At 44.3% G+C, this 18191-nt stretch overlaps 1 protein-coding gene across 2 annotated transcripts in view; it reads left to right on the plus strand.

Moving 5' to 3' along the window:
- FERMT1 (FERM domain containing kindlin 1) overlaps window positions 1-15919 on the plus strand; it is a 40102-nt gene extending 24183 nt beyond the window's left edge. Inside the window, exons 10-16 of one of the 2 annotated variants that reach the window (XM_036095823.2) lie at window positions 1260-1384; window positions 2154-2260; window positions 3683-3904; window positions 4486-4610; window positions 5917-6058; window positions 7952-8154; window positions 15560-15919. In XM_036095823.2, the coding sequence (XP_035951716.2) occupies window positions 1260-1384; window positions 2154-2260; window positions 3683-3904; window positions 4486-4610; window positions 5917-6058; window positions 7952-8125 (895 nt within the window). In that variant the 3' untranslated portion in view covers window positions 8126-8154; window positions 15560-15919. The other variant, XM_078056954.1, reaches the window with a different exon arrangement.
- Window positions 15920-18191: the final 2272 nt, after the last annotated feature.

Genomic DNA, 18191 nt, shown 5'->3' on the forward strand with positions numbered 1-18191 from the left:
GCCCAATTTATGAATCACTTCATAAAGCCAATTAGATCTTCAAAGTTAAAAAAATAATAATGCTGTCTGCACACCTTTAAAACTCGGAAACAGGGGCGCCTGAGTGGCTCAGTTGGTTAAGCGTCTGCCTTCGGTTCAGGTCATGATCCCAGGGGCCTGGGATCGAGCCCCGCGTCGGGCTCCCTGCTCAGTGGGGAGCCTGCTTCTCACTCTCCCTCTGCCTGCTGCTCCCCTTGCTTGTGCTCTCTCTCTGTCAAATAAATAAATAAATAAAATCTTAAAAAAAACGTTGCCCCAAATTATGTACGAGTGGGGTTAACACATGGCTTCCTCTCTCTCGTCCTTGAATGCAGAAATCCACTGCTGTAGCGTGAGAGACCCTGATTCACCCCCACGGCCAGCACTGTTCCACGGAACCACGGACAGCTCATATTGTCTTTTCTCTGCCCAGCTGTACCCCCTTTCCTTACTCCCCAGCTCGCTCTCACGTTTTCTATTTTGAATGGCCCAACTGAGACTTACCATTGGCACTACCAACCTTGTCCAGCCCAGAGTATAAAGTGTTCTGGCCCCCACAGATCTCACTTTTGGGGATCTTCCCCCCAAAATGTTTTTTTTTTTCTAGTAACAGTAGAGTCTATGTAGATTAGCTGTAAATTTTTGTGAGTTCCATGACTCACTGGGAATTCTGTGGTGGTTTCTCTTAAGGATCAGAGGAAACTACAGAAAAGGTTTCTTACTTTTAGATCTAGTGTTTATGCCTGATACCTTGAAAGCTGTGCTGTCCATGTGGACAGCTTTTTCAGATCCAAGAAGTATACTGAAATGACAGATGTCCCAGATTCATGGATGTTTCTCAAATTATAATAATTTATTGAGCACTTCAGTTATGCCAGGTGCTGTGATAAGCACTCTCAGAGATTACCTCGTCCCCTGTGAGTTGGAGGCTGGACTGTCCCCATCACACAGACGCAGGACACGTGGCCCAGGCAGGGAAGTGTCTTCCCCAGGGTCCCATGTTAGAGGCAGTAGCAAAGCCAAAGTGGTCTTAATCCTGAGATTCTGCATTAACTTCTATATCTATTAAAAACCCCATTTTCAGTTTTTAGAAACGAGTTAGCAATGTAAAAATTACTTTCAACAATGAAGAGTATGTTGTTTGAACAGGTTTCTAGAGCATCTCGAGCCACTTGAAATTTGCGATGTGTCCCTACGTTTCTGGATGGCTGTTAAAATGCTTACTGTACTTTAACTTGCAGGCCCAAGAAGCTAATATTAAAGGCTTTCAAACAGTATTGGTTCATCTTTAAAGACACATCTATAGCCTACTTTAAAAATAAGGAACTTGAGCAAGGAGAACCAGTAGAAAAACTAAATCTTAGAGGTAAGAGAGTCCTACATCTGGGTATGGCTTGTCATGACCCAGCCATGAAAGCCAACCTCCTACCCAATGAAGTAGGGCTTACTTCCAGAGGAACCTCTCTATTTCACTGGTTTCCACATGGCAGCCTGCCTGCAGCGCCCTTCCCCATGGAGCAGGAGCCTGGAATATGGTGTGATAAATGTGATTATTTGCATTCTGCTGTCCCTTCTTCCCCGGTGTGTCCAGTTCTACAAAGTGGTGGTAATTGGTGTCATCCATGTAGTACATGAGGCATTGTAGGATCCTGAAAAGCTTTCTAAATTCCAGAATGGTTGTTTAATTCAATGTCACTTTAGTTTCTGTTCTAATTTCTGAAAGTGGCTGTGAGTGTGCTGGTAACTCCATTAACTGAAATATTTAATTAACCAGTGCACTCAATTCCCTTATCATTGCGACAGTAAGAGAATTCTCTCTACTTTGGTTTATTTAAAAGTTAATATTCATAGCTCCATGTTACTATGAGTTAGCATAGCCAAATCGACCTGGAAAATGAATTCAGTTGATGAGATACTTAAGAAAATCATAACAAGATATTTTCTCTTATCCATGTGAATTGTTCATGAGTCTTATTTAGTTACCCTTTAATTAATGTTGTCTGCCTGCTCCTCAATTTTTCAGAGGAAAACCAAATCTGAAGGGCTTATGTTCAAAGTGTTTCTTTTAGATGCACACCTAATTTATATAACAGATTTCTCAGAACTCAGTTTTGTCCCTGCCTTTTATCATTCAGGCTGTGAAGTTGTGCCAGACGTCAACGTAGCAGGGAGAAAATTTGGAATCAAGTTACTAATCCCTGTTGCCGATGGTATGAATGAAGTGTATCTGAGATGTGACCATGTAAGTTAAAAAAAAAAAAAAATGCTAAGTCCCTTTACCTTTCTTAAGCCTAAGGACAAACCAGCTGAGATGTCTTCTCCAATGAGAACACTCATCGGTCAGTTATTGCTTTGTAACAAACAACCACAAAATCAAACGACATATACCAATAAACATTTGCCTCTGAAACATCGACGAGTAGGCCGGGGCTCAGGTGATCCAGCCTCACGTCACCTGGACGGATCTGCTGCTAGCTGTAGGTCTGGCTAGGCTTGGCTCCTGGCTCACAGTTAAGCCCCTTGTATTTATTCTGGGTGCCAGGCTGCCTGGGGAGGCTCTGCTCACAGCGATGGCAGAAGTGCAAGAGAGGAATTACAAACAGGCAGACCTCCTAAAGCTTGGGCCGGCAAGTAGTACACTGTATTTCCACCCACATTCCATTGGCTAAAGCAAGTCCATGGTGGGGCTCAAAGACAAGAGGTGGGAAATTATACTCTGGCTCCAATGAGACAGACTGTAAAATCCCATGGCAAAAACTATAGATACCAGGAGGATGAAGACTGAGGTCAGTAATTCAGTGCACCACACCAACTATTGCTCTGAAGAATTCCTCTCTTCGGCTGCATCCCCTCAGCTTCTAGCACCATGCCTCTTGGCTCCCTGAGGTAAAAAATGAACACAAGGGGCGGGGGCACCTGGGTGGCTCAGTCGTTAAGCATCTGCCTTCAGCTCAGGTCATGGTCCCAGGGTCCTGGGATCGAGCCCCACATCGGGCTCCCTGCTCAGCGGGAAGCCTGCTTCTCCCTCTCCCACTCCCCCTGCTTGTGTTCCCTCTCTCGCTGTGTCTCTCTCTGTCAAATAAATAGATAAAATCTAAAAAAAAAAAAAATGAACACAAACATTCAAGAGCAATAGAGGTCACCATTGACTGGTTCAGAGCCCATCAGTGGACCTGATTCCTCCCTTGGGATTAGAATCTTTACTAAGGATAGGCCAGGGTAGACATAATATGGGAAATCAGTTCATGATCTTTTTCCTCCCTTCCTTCTGTTATAGAGATCAGACATGATATGAACATGGAAATAGGTATCAAGGAAGGCAGTCAGGTAGCTTGGGTTTTCACCTGTCTGTCCTCCATGGTGCTCCTGTGTCCTTGGTTCATCTTTCAATGCAAAGTTCTCTGCATGGAATGGATCACAACCGACGTTCCTATTCTCTAGCCCCTTAGCATAGAGAAACTCAACCCAGGACTCAAGAGCTCTTGTTGGGTGTTAAATTAGGTGATTGACAGCCACTCAGAATATGTGGCACTTCACATCTTTCTTTGCTTGGTAGGTGACAGTTTCGTGTATTGTAGAGATGAAAAGCCCACGTCCTGTTCTGTTCCCAGCAGGGTGGCTTTGCACTTGAATTTGTGTCTCAGCCCTCTGATGTTTGCTGCAGGAGAATCAGTATGCCCAATGGATGGCTGCCTGCATCCTGGCATCGAAGGGCAAAACCATGGCAGACAGCTCCTATCAGCCAGAGGTCCTCAACATCCTTTCATTTCTGAGGATGAAAAACCGGAACTCAGCATCTCAGGTGGCTTCCAGTCTTGAAACCATGGACATGAACCCTGAATGTTTTGTGTCACCTCGGTGTGCAAAAAAACACAAGTCAAAGCAGGTACTGCTAATCTTGTTGGAGCAATTATTTGCAGTAAATTCTATTTTCTGGGGTAAAATGAGGAATTAAAATGATCGAGGCCATCATCATGAAAAATCGGCTGATGGGGATTTTTGACTATGGACTCAGTATTAGACGATGTTAAGAAATTATTGTTCCTTTTGTTAGAGCTGACTGCCGCTAACTGAACATGGCAGTAGTCCCAGATTTCATTAAAATTATTAAATCCCCACAAATTAAAAATGTAAATTATGCTTCCATTAGAGGGGGTTAAAAGTTACACAGATAAACTGATATAAGAGGAACCATTGTCCACAGACACCATACATATCCCAGAAAGAGGGACCCAGAACTCTCCATTTCCATGAACCTTAGAGTTGTTCCTTCTTCTCCTCAGTGATTTATGTGTTTTATAGAAGGACAGAGAGGAACAGAGGATGAATGAATGGGAATGAATTGTCTTTGTAGAGTTGCAGTTGGGCCTTGCATTTATTTTTCTCACTGGGGATCTGAGCTAAAGGGATGATTACAGAACAGTAAGTGTATGCCAAGATGGTTCAACATTTTCCACTTCTGCTTAGCTGGCAGCCCGGATTCTAGAAGCCCACCAGAATGTGGCCCAGATGCCGCTGGTCGAAGCCAAGCTGCGGTTCATCCAGGCCTGGCAATCTCTACCTGAATTTGGCCTCACCTACTATCTTGTCAGGTGATCATAATGTTCACTTGCCTCTCTCACTTCCTGTTTGTTTCTAAGTGCCTTTCTTGGAGCCCAGTTTATTCTCAGTCTAGAATGTAGAACTCTTTAATTTTAGAATACTGTCCTCTCGGGTGCCTGGCTGGCTCAGTCGGTTAAGCGTCTGCCTTCGGCTCAGGTCATGATCCCAGGGTCCTGGGATCGAGCCCCACATAGGGGCTCCCTGCTCAGCGAAGAGTCTGCTTCTCCCTCTCCCTCTGCCCCTCCCTGCAGCTTGCACTCGCTCGCTCTCTCTCTTTCTCACTCTCTATCTCAAATAAGTAAATAAAATCTTTAAAAAAATAATAAAGAACACTGTCCTCTCACAAATGGCCCAAACACATTGGCTGCTCGTAACGATCTTCCACACCTTCTCTTCACAGTACTTACCTGGGCTCCCTGCTTCTCCCCTTGTTCCCCTAAGTTTTCAAGTTGGCTGCTAGAGTGATCCTTTTAAGACCTGAGTCAAACCATAGCAGGCATCTGCCCAGAACCATCTGAAGGCCTCCTGGCTCACGCAGGGTATAAGCCAAATCCTTACAATGGCCCTATAAAACCTTAGCTCTGGGACTTCACAACTTCTGCCCCTCCTTTATGGTGCCCAGCCACCCTGGCCTCCTGACAGGTCCTTGAGCATGCCCCAAAAAAAGGAAAAAAGAAAAAGAAAGCTGCAGCCTTTCACTGGCTGTGCCCTCTGCCTACAGCTCTTTGCCCAGATACCCATGGGACTCGTTCCTCACAGACATCTTTAATCAAATGTCCTTTCTCGCTGCAGTCTTCCCTGACTTGCTTTTCAAAACTGTAACCACCTCATTGCCAGTATTCCCTGTCCCCCTTCTACGCTTTATTTTCCTCCATGATCTTACCTGCCATATATATTTCACTTATTCATGACCCTCTTCCCCCCTAGAATACAAGCTCCATGAAGTTAGACATTTCCTATCCAATTAGGTCACTAATGTATTCCCTGTGCCTAGAAGGGTGCCTTGCATACACAGCTGATTTTAAATTCATTGACTTGACCCTCTCTTACTTTGCTTTCCTCTGATGTCACTTTCACGTAAAGATGTCTACAGGACAGCCTCAATTCTCTCCATTCTTCATATTCCCTTCCTATCACAGTAAAAAATCCCTTCTGTAGAAAAGTTAATCCCTCGCTGTCCATTCTTTGGATATCATTTAGAAATGTTCCTATTATCTTCAAGAGGTTGTAGTATGAATGACCATCGTATTATAGGAAGCAGTTGCCTCTTTTAATTCATATTAATTTTTTTTTTAGATTTAAAGGAAGCAAGAAAGATGATATTCTGGGAGTTTCATATAATAGGTTGATTAGAATCGATGCAGCCACTGGGATTCCAATTACAACATGGAGATTCACAAATATGAAACAGTGGAACGTCAACTGGGAAATCCGACAGGTACACTAAAAGTTTTCTGTATATTCAGTGTTGAGGCTATAAATGTGTGTTCCATCAGAGTTGTAGATTACTCTGTTCATATATGTAGAATTCAGAAACCACAAGCGTGTGCCTGTTGTCTGCTAAACTAACCATAGGCAGTTCTGGGCAGTTCACTAACAAGTACAGGCCAAATGGTTTTGAATTAACACCACAAGTTGGCTTAGCCTCCATCTGGACTTTCCATACAGACTCTAAAACTGCTGAGCAGTTTGATTAGTTTCCTTCAACTCAGCATAGGATTATGTAAGATGCTGATAGCTGCTTAGCAGAAATTGTCTGAGATGGGGCTGTCATCCAAAATGATTCCAAAAAGGCTTCATCTGACTGGCTGCCAAGAGGTCTAACCTGTCGAGGACTCAGAGGCTCAACTGCCCACCTGGAGAGCATTCCAGCCCCCAAAGGGAAAAACTGCTAGAGAAGCAAGAGACGTGAGCAGGGATGACTAAGTAAAGCTTTGCCTCCTGAGTTAAGGAGCCCCCAAACCCTCTGTCTCCCATCAACTGCAGTTGCACCCCAGGGGCTAAGGTCAAGCCAGGGCTATAGCATGGGAAATTCTAGATCTAGTCAGAGGCACCTTAGCATCCAACTGATTTAAAACATTCTGATGGGGCGCCTGGGTGGCTGAGTTGGTTAAGCGACTGCCTTTGGCTCAGCTCATGATTCTGGAGTCACAGGATCGAGTCCCACATCAGGCTCCCTACTCAGCAGGGAGTCTGCTTCCCCTCTGACCCTCCCCCCCTCATGCTCTCTCTGTCTCGTTCTCTCTCTCAAATAAATAAATAAAATCTTTAAAAAAAAAAAAACATTCTGATGTTGCTGATCTAGAATTCTCATTTCTCCTTCGTTTTCTCATTTTTCCAGTAGAAAGCCTAGAGGAATGGGAGGAGACTCACACCTTTTTTTAAAGAACTGTGGATTCCTCTCAGCAGGGCTGTTAACCATGTGGGCACCCATTTATAGAATAAAAGTTTGAGATTAGGTGACCTCTCAGGCAGTGGCTCTAAAACCTTGTTGCATATTAGCATCACCCGGGAGCTTTAACACCCTGCCGCCCGGACCACACCACAGACCCATCAAATCCCAGTCTCTGGGAGTGGGAGCCTGGCAGCAGCTTTTAAAGGTCCACCAGTGATTCCAATGGGCAACCAAGGTTGAGAACCAGTGAAATCTGTTTCTTCCAGTGTTTAGAGTTTATGACTTTGAGCTGGGAAGGGGTGCAGGGCTGTTGGGTGTAGGAAAATTCAGGTGAGCCTTTTAGTCTCCATTAAAGAGTCTGCAAAGCACCCTGCCCCTTGACAGAGGGAGTGCTTAGGAAGTTCTTAATATCTAAACATGAGCGACCAAAAATAAGCATGTGTGTTGGGAGCTGGAATGTTTTGCCAGGTGTGCGGCATAGTTGAGACCACTAGAGGGCGCACAGAGAGCAAAGACTTGTTGGCTGTAAGGGTTTAATGGAAGTGGTGATTGGGGTTTTTTTTGGTTGGGTGAGGTTTTTGTGGATTTTGGGGGGAGGAGGGGAGGGAAATCATCTATAAGCCACCTAAGCAGTCCTCAGCTCTGGGGTCATCACAAGGCAGTTTTTGTCTTTTTTTTTAAGATTTTATTTATTTGACAGAGAGAGAGAGAGACAGTGAGAGAGGGAACATAAGCAGAGGGAGTGGGAGAGGGAGAAGCGGGCTTCCCGCCGAGCAGGGAGCCCAATGCGGGGCTCAATCCCAGGACCGTGGGATCATGACCTGAGCCGAAGACAGACACTTAACGACTGAGCCACCCACGTGTCCCTTTCACAAGGCAGATTTTTCCCTCATTTTCCTTGAAGTGTTTAAGCTTACCTGTGCCTTCCTCTTCCAGGTGGCAATCGAATTTGACCAGAATGTCTCCATCGCGTTCACCTGCCTGAGTGCGGACTGCAAGATCGTGCATGAATACATCGGTGGCTACATTTTCTTGTCCACTCGGTCTAAGGACCAGAATGAGACCCTTGACGAGGACCTGTTCCACAAGCTGACTGGTGGTCAGGAATGAAGCAAAGCTGACCTGCCTACACACAGAGGGTGAGCCAAGGATGGTCCTTCCTGGACAGATGGGATCCTTGGCTCGCACGGTGTGCACATTGCAGACTGACAGCACATACTCACCACTGGTCACTCAGATGAGGATCCTCATCCCATTTCAGACACACTGCCTACCATATCCTTTTCCTTTCTTTACCTTGTCCTACCAGTGATGGAAGGGGCCTCAGTTGCCTTTTCTGTAAAATGGGTGGGTGGGAAACAGGCTAGTAGACAAAGATTGCGCTGTGGCCCAGCATGGAGCTACAGTTCTGTGACTTGCAGACCCTGCAGGTCTATGGCTAGAAGTCACCAGAATGCTTCTCTGCTTTGTTGCTAAGTCAGCAAAAGACAGAAAGGTCGAAAGCACGGTAGCCAGGGACGGATCTTATTCCTTAACTCAGGTATAAAAAGTAATTTGTCTTTCCTAACAGAACCACTTTTAGCTCCTATCTTGTGAAAATGGCAGAGGGAGTCCCCACACACACATAGACTTTCTCCCTATAGGTCAAGGCCTGGGGGTGGGGAGGGGAGAGGTGGAGTTACCTGGTGCTCTTTGGTGACAAGGGGTCAGAGCAGTGAACTTCAAGGTCATCAGTTCACAGTGACTTCCGCGGAGGTGACTACTGCCCCGTCTGGCCTTGGACATTGGTCCCCTCAGGTTACTTCTACCACCTGCAAGGCCTGTTGCGTTCCTGAGGGTCCCTCAGCCGCCTTTAAGTCTTTCCGGATGACGGGATGATGCAGAGGTACAGGGAAATCCATTCCTCAACGACGCTGCAGGTCTCAACTGCTGTTCCTCTGAGCTGGGGCTCAGGAAGATGGGTCCAGTTCTGTTTATAAAAACCACCTCCCCACGTCGGGGCTTACTACGGGGTCTCCCTCCCAGCTGGTCAGGGAGAGAAAGACAAGCCCATTCTCAAAGACCACCAAGTTCAAGGGCTGATGGCTCCCCGCCTCCCCTGGCTTCTGTGTACATTTTGTAAATCAGGAGCCAATAACAGACTTCTGTTTTCTCTGCTTTTTGCTCTGTCATGTCTGCCTCAAGACATGGGCATGAGCCAGGTAATCACTGCCTCAGTTGTCATTTTCTGCTTTGCTTTGTCAGCTTTGAGAGGAGTGGGTTTTGAGAAGGAAAGAAGTGCTATCCGGGATAGAGGGAAATATCAGATGGTATTTAATTATGTTTTTATGAATGTTCTGCTGCCACAGAAGGGACTTGGGCTGCAAGGGTAAAGCAGAGGCTCCATTTCCATTTTGAAATTCTTTTAGGATGCAAAACTCTGGGGGCCTGGCCAGAGCTCAGATGCCCCAAAACATCACCTGTTGCTTTCTTTTGAGACCAGAGATCTTCCACAGCTCTAAGAGACACATTAGGACAGCCTTGTCTAGGGAACCCCAAGCCCTGAGCTGGAAGCTGTTACTGGAAATTCCTCTTTAAGCCTCTCCTTAGAGTTGAAGGCTCATGAAACTCCCCAGGCACCAGGTGAACTTCCGAGGCCTCGCTTAAAGCTTGGGCGTGGCTTAGGCACTTGGCAGATCTGGTCCACGTCATAAAGACCTTAGTTTGAAATGTTTTGTATAGAAACTGGTGCTGAGCATACTGTTCAGCTTGGTTTTGGTCATTTCTGTATAGTCTTGGGCTCTATTATTTTAGAACCTAAGTCAGGTCTTTAAGAGTATGTCAGGCCCTACATGAAAATAATGCTCCTGGATGTCACATTTTACCTGTCTGCTGCCCAGTACAGCTCTGTATCCTTTACCAAAGCTAGACCTTCAGTGTGACCCTCATCCTTAGCTTTTCATGGTTGTCTGATATTTCCATGAAAACATTCAAAGGAGTTGACTGGTTTTAACCAAACTTTCTGAGGAACATTTCTTCCCTGACCTCACTGCCACATCCCAAAGGAATAAACAAGTGTGACAGGAAAACCTTAAATGCTGCTATTCCAAAGAGCAACTTAAGGACTTTTTTTTACATTGGGTACAAAAGGTCATCAGACTCCCTGTGATGAAATTTTAAATTAATGTGTGCCTTTCAGCCTCATATGCTTTCTTATCTACACTAGATGGGGAAATCTGCATTTATTATTATTTTATAGGACTTTTTTAAATAAAAGCTTTATATGGATTTGAGTATGGTCTGGTTGTGTCCTCTCCACTCTGCTGTCTCTGAAAAGGTGAATATTTTCTCCCCCCTGAAAAAGGAATGCAACTTTCAGGTTTTTTTGGTTTTTTTTTTTTAATTTTTTTATTTATTTGACAGAAAGAGACAGTGAGAGAGGGAACACAAGCAGGGGGAGCGGGAGAGGGAAAAGCAGGCTCCCCGCCGAGTAGGGAGCCTGATGTGGGGCTCGATCCCAGGACCCTGGGATCATGACCTGAGCCGAAGGCAGACACTTAACGACTGAGCCACCCAGGCGCCCTGCAACTTTCAGGTTTAAGGCATACTTTCCCTCACAGTTCCAAGATCCGAGCCCATTCTTCCCAGTGAGATTGACTTAGAAACCTCACTTAACCGTTGGTTTCAACTCCTTTCCCATTGAAAGTCCCTAGATTTCCTGACATCATGAGCTCTTTTCTCCCAGGTCTACGTTTTGGAAAAAGCACCAGAAATCAAAGAAATATCCAGAGGCGGGAGAGCATCAGAGGGCCTCTGATTTGAGGGACGAATGTCCGGGACAGTTCTTTGATTTAGTGGTAGAGGGTCCGTAACAGATAGTGACATGCAGTTTATAGATTTCCCTTCACAATTCTCACATCAACCCATTGGCGGACAGGAATGGCTTGCCTTCTTATTTCACAAAGGAGAAAGGCTCAGAAGGTGAAGCACTTGCCTAAGGTCACACCACCAGTAAGCAGCAGAACCAGAATTCAAAGCCAGGTTCGTCTTACTAACACCATCCAAAGACACACATTGTTGGCGTTTTGGGTTGTGTTGTATCTTTCCAGCCTTTAGACCATCTCATATACTGGTTTTTGTTTTTGTATTTTAATATGACATCTATTAAGTCATTCCATATTCATGGAAATTGACTAATTCATGAGAGATTCACTGAGAAAAAAAAAAAAAGTAGCTATTTAAGTGCTGGCTGAATGCAAAGTATGGGGCTATGATCCTGCCCAAAGGCAGCTTAAAACTTCTGATGTGGAATATGATGCCTCCTCTCTAAAAAAAAAAAAAAATTTTTTTTTTTCCTATCTTCACCCATTTCCTCCACCCTCCATCTCCCACGTCTGGTAACCATCAATCTATTCTATTTCTAGGAGTTTGTTTCTTTTAGATTTCACATATAAGTAAGATTATACAGTATTTGTCTTTTTCTGCCTGACTTATTTCACTTAGCATAATGCCCTCAAGGTCCATCCATGTTGTTGCAAATGGCAGGATTTCCCCCTTTTCTATGGCTGAATAATATTCCACTGTGTACATATACATATATATTTTATCTTTATCCATTTACCCATCAATAGGTTGTTTCCATATCTTGGCTATTGTAAATAATGTTGCAGTGAACATGGGGATGCAGATATCTCTTCAAAACAGTGATTGCATTAGCCTGGTCAAAAAGGAAACCAGAAGGGGACCTGGGTGACTCAGTCAGTTAAGCATCTAACTCCTGGTTTCAGCTCAGGTCATGATCTTAGGGTTGTGGGATTGAAACCCCCATCAGGTTCCACACTCAGCATAGAGTCTGCTTGGGATTCTCTCTCTCCATCTGCCTGCCCCCCCCCCCATGCGACCTCTAAAATAAATAAATCTTTACCAAAAAAAAGGAAGTGGTGCCTGGATGGCTCAGTCAGTTAAGCATCTGCCTTCCACTCAGGTCATTAACGCCGGGGTCCTGGAATCGAGCCCAGGGTCGGGCTCCCTGCTCGGTGGGGAGTCTGCTTCTCCCTCACCCTCTGCCCCCCCACTCATGCTTGCTCACTCTCAAAATCTTTTAAAAAAAGGGGGGGGGAGTGAAACAACAACAGCAGAGGAAAATCCAAGCCCCCATCTGAGAGTGTATGTCTCCTCATCTGTAGAACAAGGGTTTGGATTGTGTGGTTTCTTACAGCCCTTTGTACCCCAACATCCTTTGGTTGTGGTCCCTTTTCCCCCACAATCAGGTTGAGGTACATCCCCTACTCCTATGCACCATGCACATGCTTTTCTTCCGAAACTCTGGCATCACTCTGCCACCACTGGCCTGTTATCTGAGTCGGGACACATAGTTCTAGAACTCGAATTTCAGAGCAGGTTGACTGGCTGCCATGACAGTCAAGCCCCAGGGGCAAAACAGATACCAGGAGGCTAAATGGTTGTGCCAACCAATGTGAGAGCAAGTCAAATCTTGCTTCTGAACCCCTCCCAAAGAATATTCTCAACAATGATAGGGCTATTATTACATGGCTTAAAGAATTAGAACGCCAACACGTATTAAGGGCTATCACTTGTGCTTCCCATGAGTCCTTTCAATTCAACTTCTAGATGCAATAGGTGTTGTCAACCTCATTGCACAATGCGGAAATGTGAAGTGGTTGCTGGTAAATGTTTAATACTCTGTAAGGGTCAGCAGGGGGAGACCTGATGCGCCGATTTTCCACCATAGCTGGCGTGGTGTCAGAGAACACAATTGGGAAGACATCCGAACCCCCAGCCCTCTGACAGGGACAAGCCAACTCCAGCACACACCAGGTCTGTTGTGGACAGAGAAGCCAAGCAGCTTGGCAAGGTCACCCAGCTAGAGTGTGGGAAGTCAGGATTTGAACCCAGACCTCCTGACTTGAGCTGTGCCCTTTAGTACTGCTTTTGATAATTCCGTGTGAATGGCAAGGCCCTCTTGAGCCAAGAGCCCTAGATGGTCTTTATTTCTGATAATCCCCTTGAGGTGATTTCGCCCCCCCCCCCCCCGCAACCTATTGGTGTAAGGCCTACAAAACTCCATAGACATTTTGTCCTTCATTTACATTATACCAGATTTCAAATGTCAAAATAGTGAAAATTTCTACTAAAAAATCTTCAGACCCCAAGTGCTGGCCCACTTGTCCAATATGACATTTGATTGCAAATCTGGGTCAGAGGTGGCATTCAGGAGTGGGGGAAAGAGTTCTGCCTTCTTCCCAGCAGAGAAAACACCAACCCATGACCAGAGACAACCCCTCCACCCCCATCCCCACAAATGGTTGGCCCTGGTCCCGCCATTGCATGTATGTGATTAATGCCAATTCCACCAGAGAGAGGCGACTTTCCCTCAGGGACTGAGCTCTGCTTTTAGAGGCTGACTGAAATGTTTTTATTCTGACCTTTTCCTCCCTTTATAAATGGTTCTCTCAATCGGGCAGACATCAGAAGAGCAAATGGGCAGCCAAACACTTGGCAAGAAGCTGTTAAATAATCCATTCCTTATAACCTAAGCAAAGTTCATTCTAGGACAAGTGGCTACAAATGCTAACGTGCTTGCGGTTAGGTAGTGTACCCGGGCACGTTCAGTCGGCTATGAGACCACGGGGATGTGGGAGGCATGCCCTGCCTAGTATTCACATATCTTAACATATATGAATACATAGCTAATATATCTGAGAACCTGATGTTGCTTATGGGCCTACAGTTGTCAAGCCATGCTAGGTTTCAGCCAACTGTATTTCAACCAATTCAGTTAAAAACACATATACAGGGGCGCCTGGGTGGCTCAGTCAGTTAAGCGTCTGCCTTCAGCTCAGGTCATGATCCTGGGGTCCTGGGATTGAGCCCCGTGTCGGGCTCCCTGCTCAGTGGGGAGCTTGCTTCTCCCTCTCCTCCCTGCTTGTGCTCTCTCTCGCTATCTCTGTCACTGTCTCTGCCTCTCTCTCTCTCAAATAAATAAAATCTTTAAAATAAATAGTAAAAATAAAAGCACATGTATACACAAACACACACATATATACTATATTTTTATATTATATAAGCCAGGTAGCTTATATAATATATAGTTGATATAATTATTACATTTATTGTATATTTATGTACTAGTTACATATTATATTATATAAATTATATATAATATTTTATATTTATATTTTTATATATTTATATGATTATATATAACTATAATTATATATAACATATATTAAATATATATTAACATAATAATATATAATTATAAATATATATATTTCTATCAGTTAAAATTGCTTAGCTACAAGAGACAGAAAATTGAAAATAATAGTGACTCAAACAAAAGAGGTTTTCCTCTCTCCCACTGGAAATTCCAAAGGCAAACCTAGGCCAATAAAGCGTTATGTACCATGTCAAGGACCCATGTCCTTTCATCTTTCCCATCCCCTATGCACAACTTCTATTCACAAAGTCATCTCATGATCCAACATGGCTGCTTTAGCTCCAGGTTTTATGTTCCATGGCTTCAATGAACTATAAAGGAGGTTGAAATATTTGGTCTTTATTCAAAGTCACCATAGGCTCAACTAAAAATCAGAGTTCCTTTACTGATAAAGAGGGTGAGAATAGATATTAAGGAACAAGTAGCTCCCTCTGCCATAAGCACCTGCCGTGTGCTAGGTACTATGCTAGCCGCTAAGGATAATATAATCTAGCAAGAAACAGACATCTGAGCAAATAACTCTGTAATGTTATATAACAGGCATTATTCTTGATATGTTAAAAAGATACATGAGAGGGGCACCTGGGTGGCTCAGTCGGTTAAGCATCTGCCTTTGGCTCAGGTCATGATCCCAGGGTCCCGGGATCAAGCCCCACGTCAGGCTCTCTGCTCAGCAGGAAGCCTGCTTCTCTCTCTCCCACTCTCCCTGCTTGTGCTCTCTCTCTCTCTCTCAAATGAATAAATAAAATCTTAAAAAAAAAAAAAAGATATATGAGAACAAAATGAAGGGAGTAGTTTTGTTAGAGTCAAGAGCAAAGGAAGAAGGATTTCCCAGAGAAAGGGATATTTAGACTTGGTTTAGAAGGATGAGTAAGAGTTTTCCGAGTAGGGAGGAGGACAGGAATAAGGTCAAGCTTGGAAGAGAGGTCATTAGTAGCGAGAGAGCCAGTGAAAGTTCTTATCTATGGGGTGCCATGATCAGACTTGCATTTTAGGAGTGTAAGTCTGGCAGCTGATGGAGAATGGATGGAGGAGGGTCACGCCAGAAGTTGATGGGTCAGTTCAGAGGCTGCCTCTGATAGCCAAATTAAAAGACCCTGAAGACCAGAGCTAAGCCAGTGGAAAGAGGTAGGGAGAACTGAGAGCCGCTTCTGAAGTAAAATCAGCACACCACAACTGTGGCCGACACTATTAGTTACCTACCAACACAATTTTCCCTTCTTCCTTGTTAACAGAACCTTTTGGCTGAACCAATGTGTCCCGCCCCAGTGATGGATCTTAATGGTCTACACCAGTTGTGACAATCCTATTCCCCAACTTCTCAGTTTCCTGTGCAGGTAGGAGTGGCCATGGTCCAGTTCTAACCAAATGAGGCCTAAGGGAAAGTATGCTGCGGAGATTTCTGGAGAAGTTTCTTCTATCCTGAGAGAAGGGAGATGCGGCTGGCTTCACCTTCACCCTTTCCCGTTCTGCCTGCCTTCAGTGTCTGGATATGATGCCTGAAGTGACAGCAATTATCTTGCGACCAGAAGGCAACAAGCTGGAGGATAGAGGAAATGCACTGAAGATGGGAGAGCCTAAAAACAGAAGAAGTCTCTGTCATCATGGAGTGGCTGAAGGGATACCAACAGCTGCCTAATTCTGGACTCTGTATATAAGAAAAATAAACAGAGGTGTTTAAGCCACTAGTAAGTGGGTTTTCTGTAACTTGCTGCTGAATACATTCCTGATTGGGCTGAATAGTAAAGAAGTGAATTTGTAGAGTATTGGAGAAGAGGGTCAAGCTTGACCTACAGTGGATGGAAATCCAACTGGTAAATAAATATAAGGATACCGGAGAGAGGGGATGTCAGTGGGCACAGCTAATAAGTTTGGTTTGGGGGCCCCTAGGATCTCAAGCTCTCCTAACACGGTATGATTTTATAAAGTTATGTGTGTGGACCTTTGCAATGGTGCTGCTCTAAACATCCTCAGAGCTCCCCTTTGGAAAGTCTCAGCAAAGCCTGGTTCACCTTATTTGGGATATCCTTACTGCTGACAAATTTTCTTTACTTTCATAGAGGTTCAATTTTTGGAAATATCCAACACTAAATAGGGTGAGTTATGAGATTGTGACTAATAAAATATTTTGGTGAACAATTGAACAAACAAAAGTAACCCTGGTGATTGCTTTGTGTGTGTGTGAAAAACTCATTCTGAAAGCAATTCCAGAACAATAATTACAAAAATATTTTCAACACTTGAAAGCATCACTTGCAAAATGACATCATCTACCACATAACTCTGCTCAAGACCAACCCTTGCCAGATAATTTTTTTAAATCACTCTCGGAAGTTGATGCTTCAAATATCCTCTTCAAGTAAAATAAACAGGTATTTTCCATGTTCTCAATTGCCCATAAAAAAGGAAATGAACTCAGAGTTCTAATCTTGGGTTCTTTCTCAGACTTACCTTATGAAATTAATGCCAGTTCCTCCAGAAACAAAATGGAAATATAGTATCATGTGGCTCCTACCTAAAAGAATTGGTCAGCAACTTCCTAGAATTTAGAGTATCTCAAATAGGTTCCAAAGACACTCAGCATAATTAATAATCACCAAAAAAGTAATTTTGTTATTAATATATTATTAAGGATTAATAATCATGTACTTACAATCTATACTATTTTCGGTGATGACAAAAAGCCATCACTGTTAAAATCTGCCTTTTGAAACAATACTTCACATTCCAAGTCTCTGAAATTACTATTTTGTACCTTTTCTTCTCAACCCGCCTCAATACCTTCCCTCAGCTGATGATTTGTAACATAATGACCTGTACATTATTGAGCACAGTGATGTCATCAGAGGGGAAGAGCCTCATCTTTTCACTCTTCATCTGTCCTCACAATGTCTTTCTTCTCTCCTGCCCCAGTTGGAAAAGCACCCAATGCCCAGCCTTCTGAGTATTGTCCCCTCATGACCTCCAAAGGACTCGATTCCTGCAGTTTTTCTTCTCTCTTCGGCATCCTTCACCTCTCCCCATCTCCTGCTACGTCCCCATCCAGACTGCAAACATGTTTTCTATCTGTGGGGCTTTTAAAGCATAGCTACGAATTCTCTGAGTGTCCTCCCATCAAGAGATGAGATCTATGTCCCTTCCCCTTAAATCTGAGTAGGCTTGTGGCTGGATTGGCCAATAGAGTACAGCAAAAGTAATGCTATGTGTCTTCTAACTGTAGGTCACAAAAGGCCATGTAGCTTCTGTTTTGTTCACAGGATACTCCCTCTTGGAGGCCTGAGGCCACCGTGCTAGGGAGGACACATGTAGGCACTCCAATTGACAGTCTCAGCAGAGTCCAGCCCTCTAGTCAGCCCCACCCAGGTGCCAGACCCATGAGTAAAGCCATCTTGAAGCCTCAAAACCAGCCCATTCAGCAGCTGAATACTACCAGTGACTCCAGTCAATGCAGGGGCAACAAAAGAAACATCCAGCCACACTATGACCAAATTCCTGACCCTCAAAAATCATGGAATAGAATATAATAACTGTTGCTTTAAGCCACTAAGTTTTGAGGGAACTTATTGGATAGCTGTAGATAACTACAACAGTATTTCCCACCTTATAAAAGGTTCGAACTCTACTTTGCCCCATTTTTCTGCTCCCACTCACAGCAAAAGTTCTCCAAATAGTTAGAAGGCCAGTACATATTTTCTCATGCCCTTAATTCACTCCTCTCTGGCTTCTGTCCCTCCCGCCACTAAACCGTACTCTTGTCGAAGTCATAAATGTCCTCCATTATTCAGTCTGTCAAAACCTGGTTGGCTGTGCCCTCCTTAATGAAACATTGTTCTCTCTCAACTTTCATGATTCCAAATTTTCCTGATTTTTCTCCCACCTCCCTGGCTGCTCCTTCTCAGCCTGGTAGGTTGATTCGTCTTCCTCTGCTCCACCTTCAAATGTTGGCTTGGTCCCCTT

The sequence above is a fragment of the Halichoerus grypus genome, chromosome 10 (genome assembly GCF_964656455.1).
Source record: "Halichoerus grypus chromosome 10, mHalGry1.hap1.1, whole genome shotgun sequence".
Taxonomy (NCBI): Eukaryota; Metazoa; Chordata; class Mammalia; order Carnivora; family Phocidae; genus Halichoerus; species Halichoerus grypus.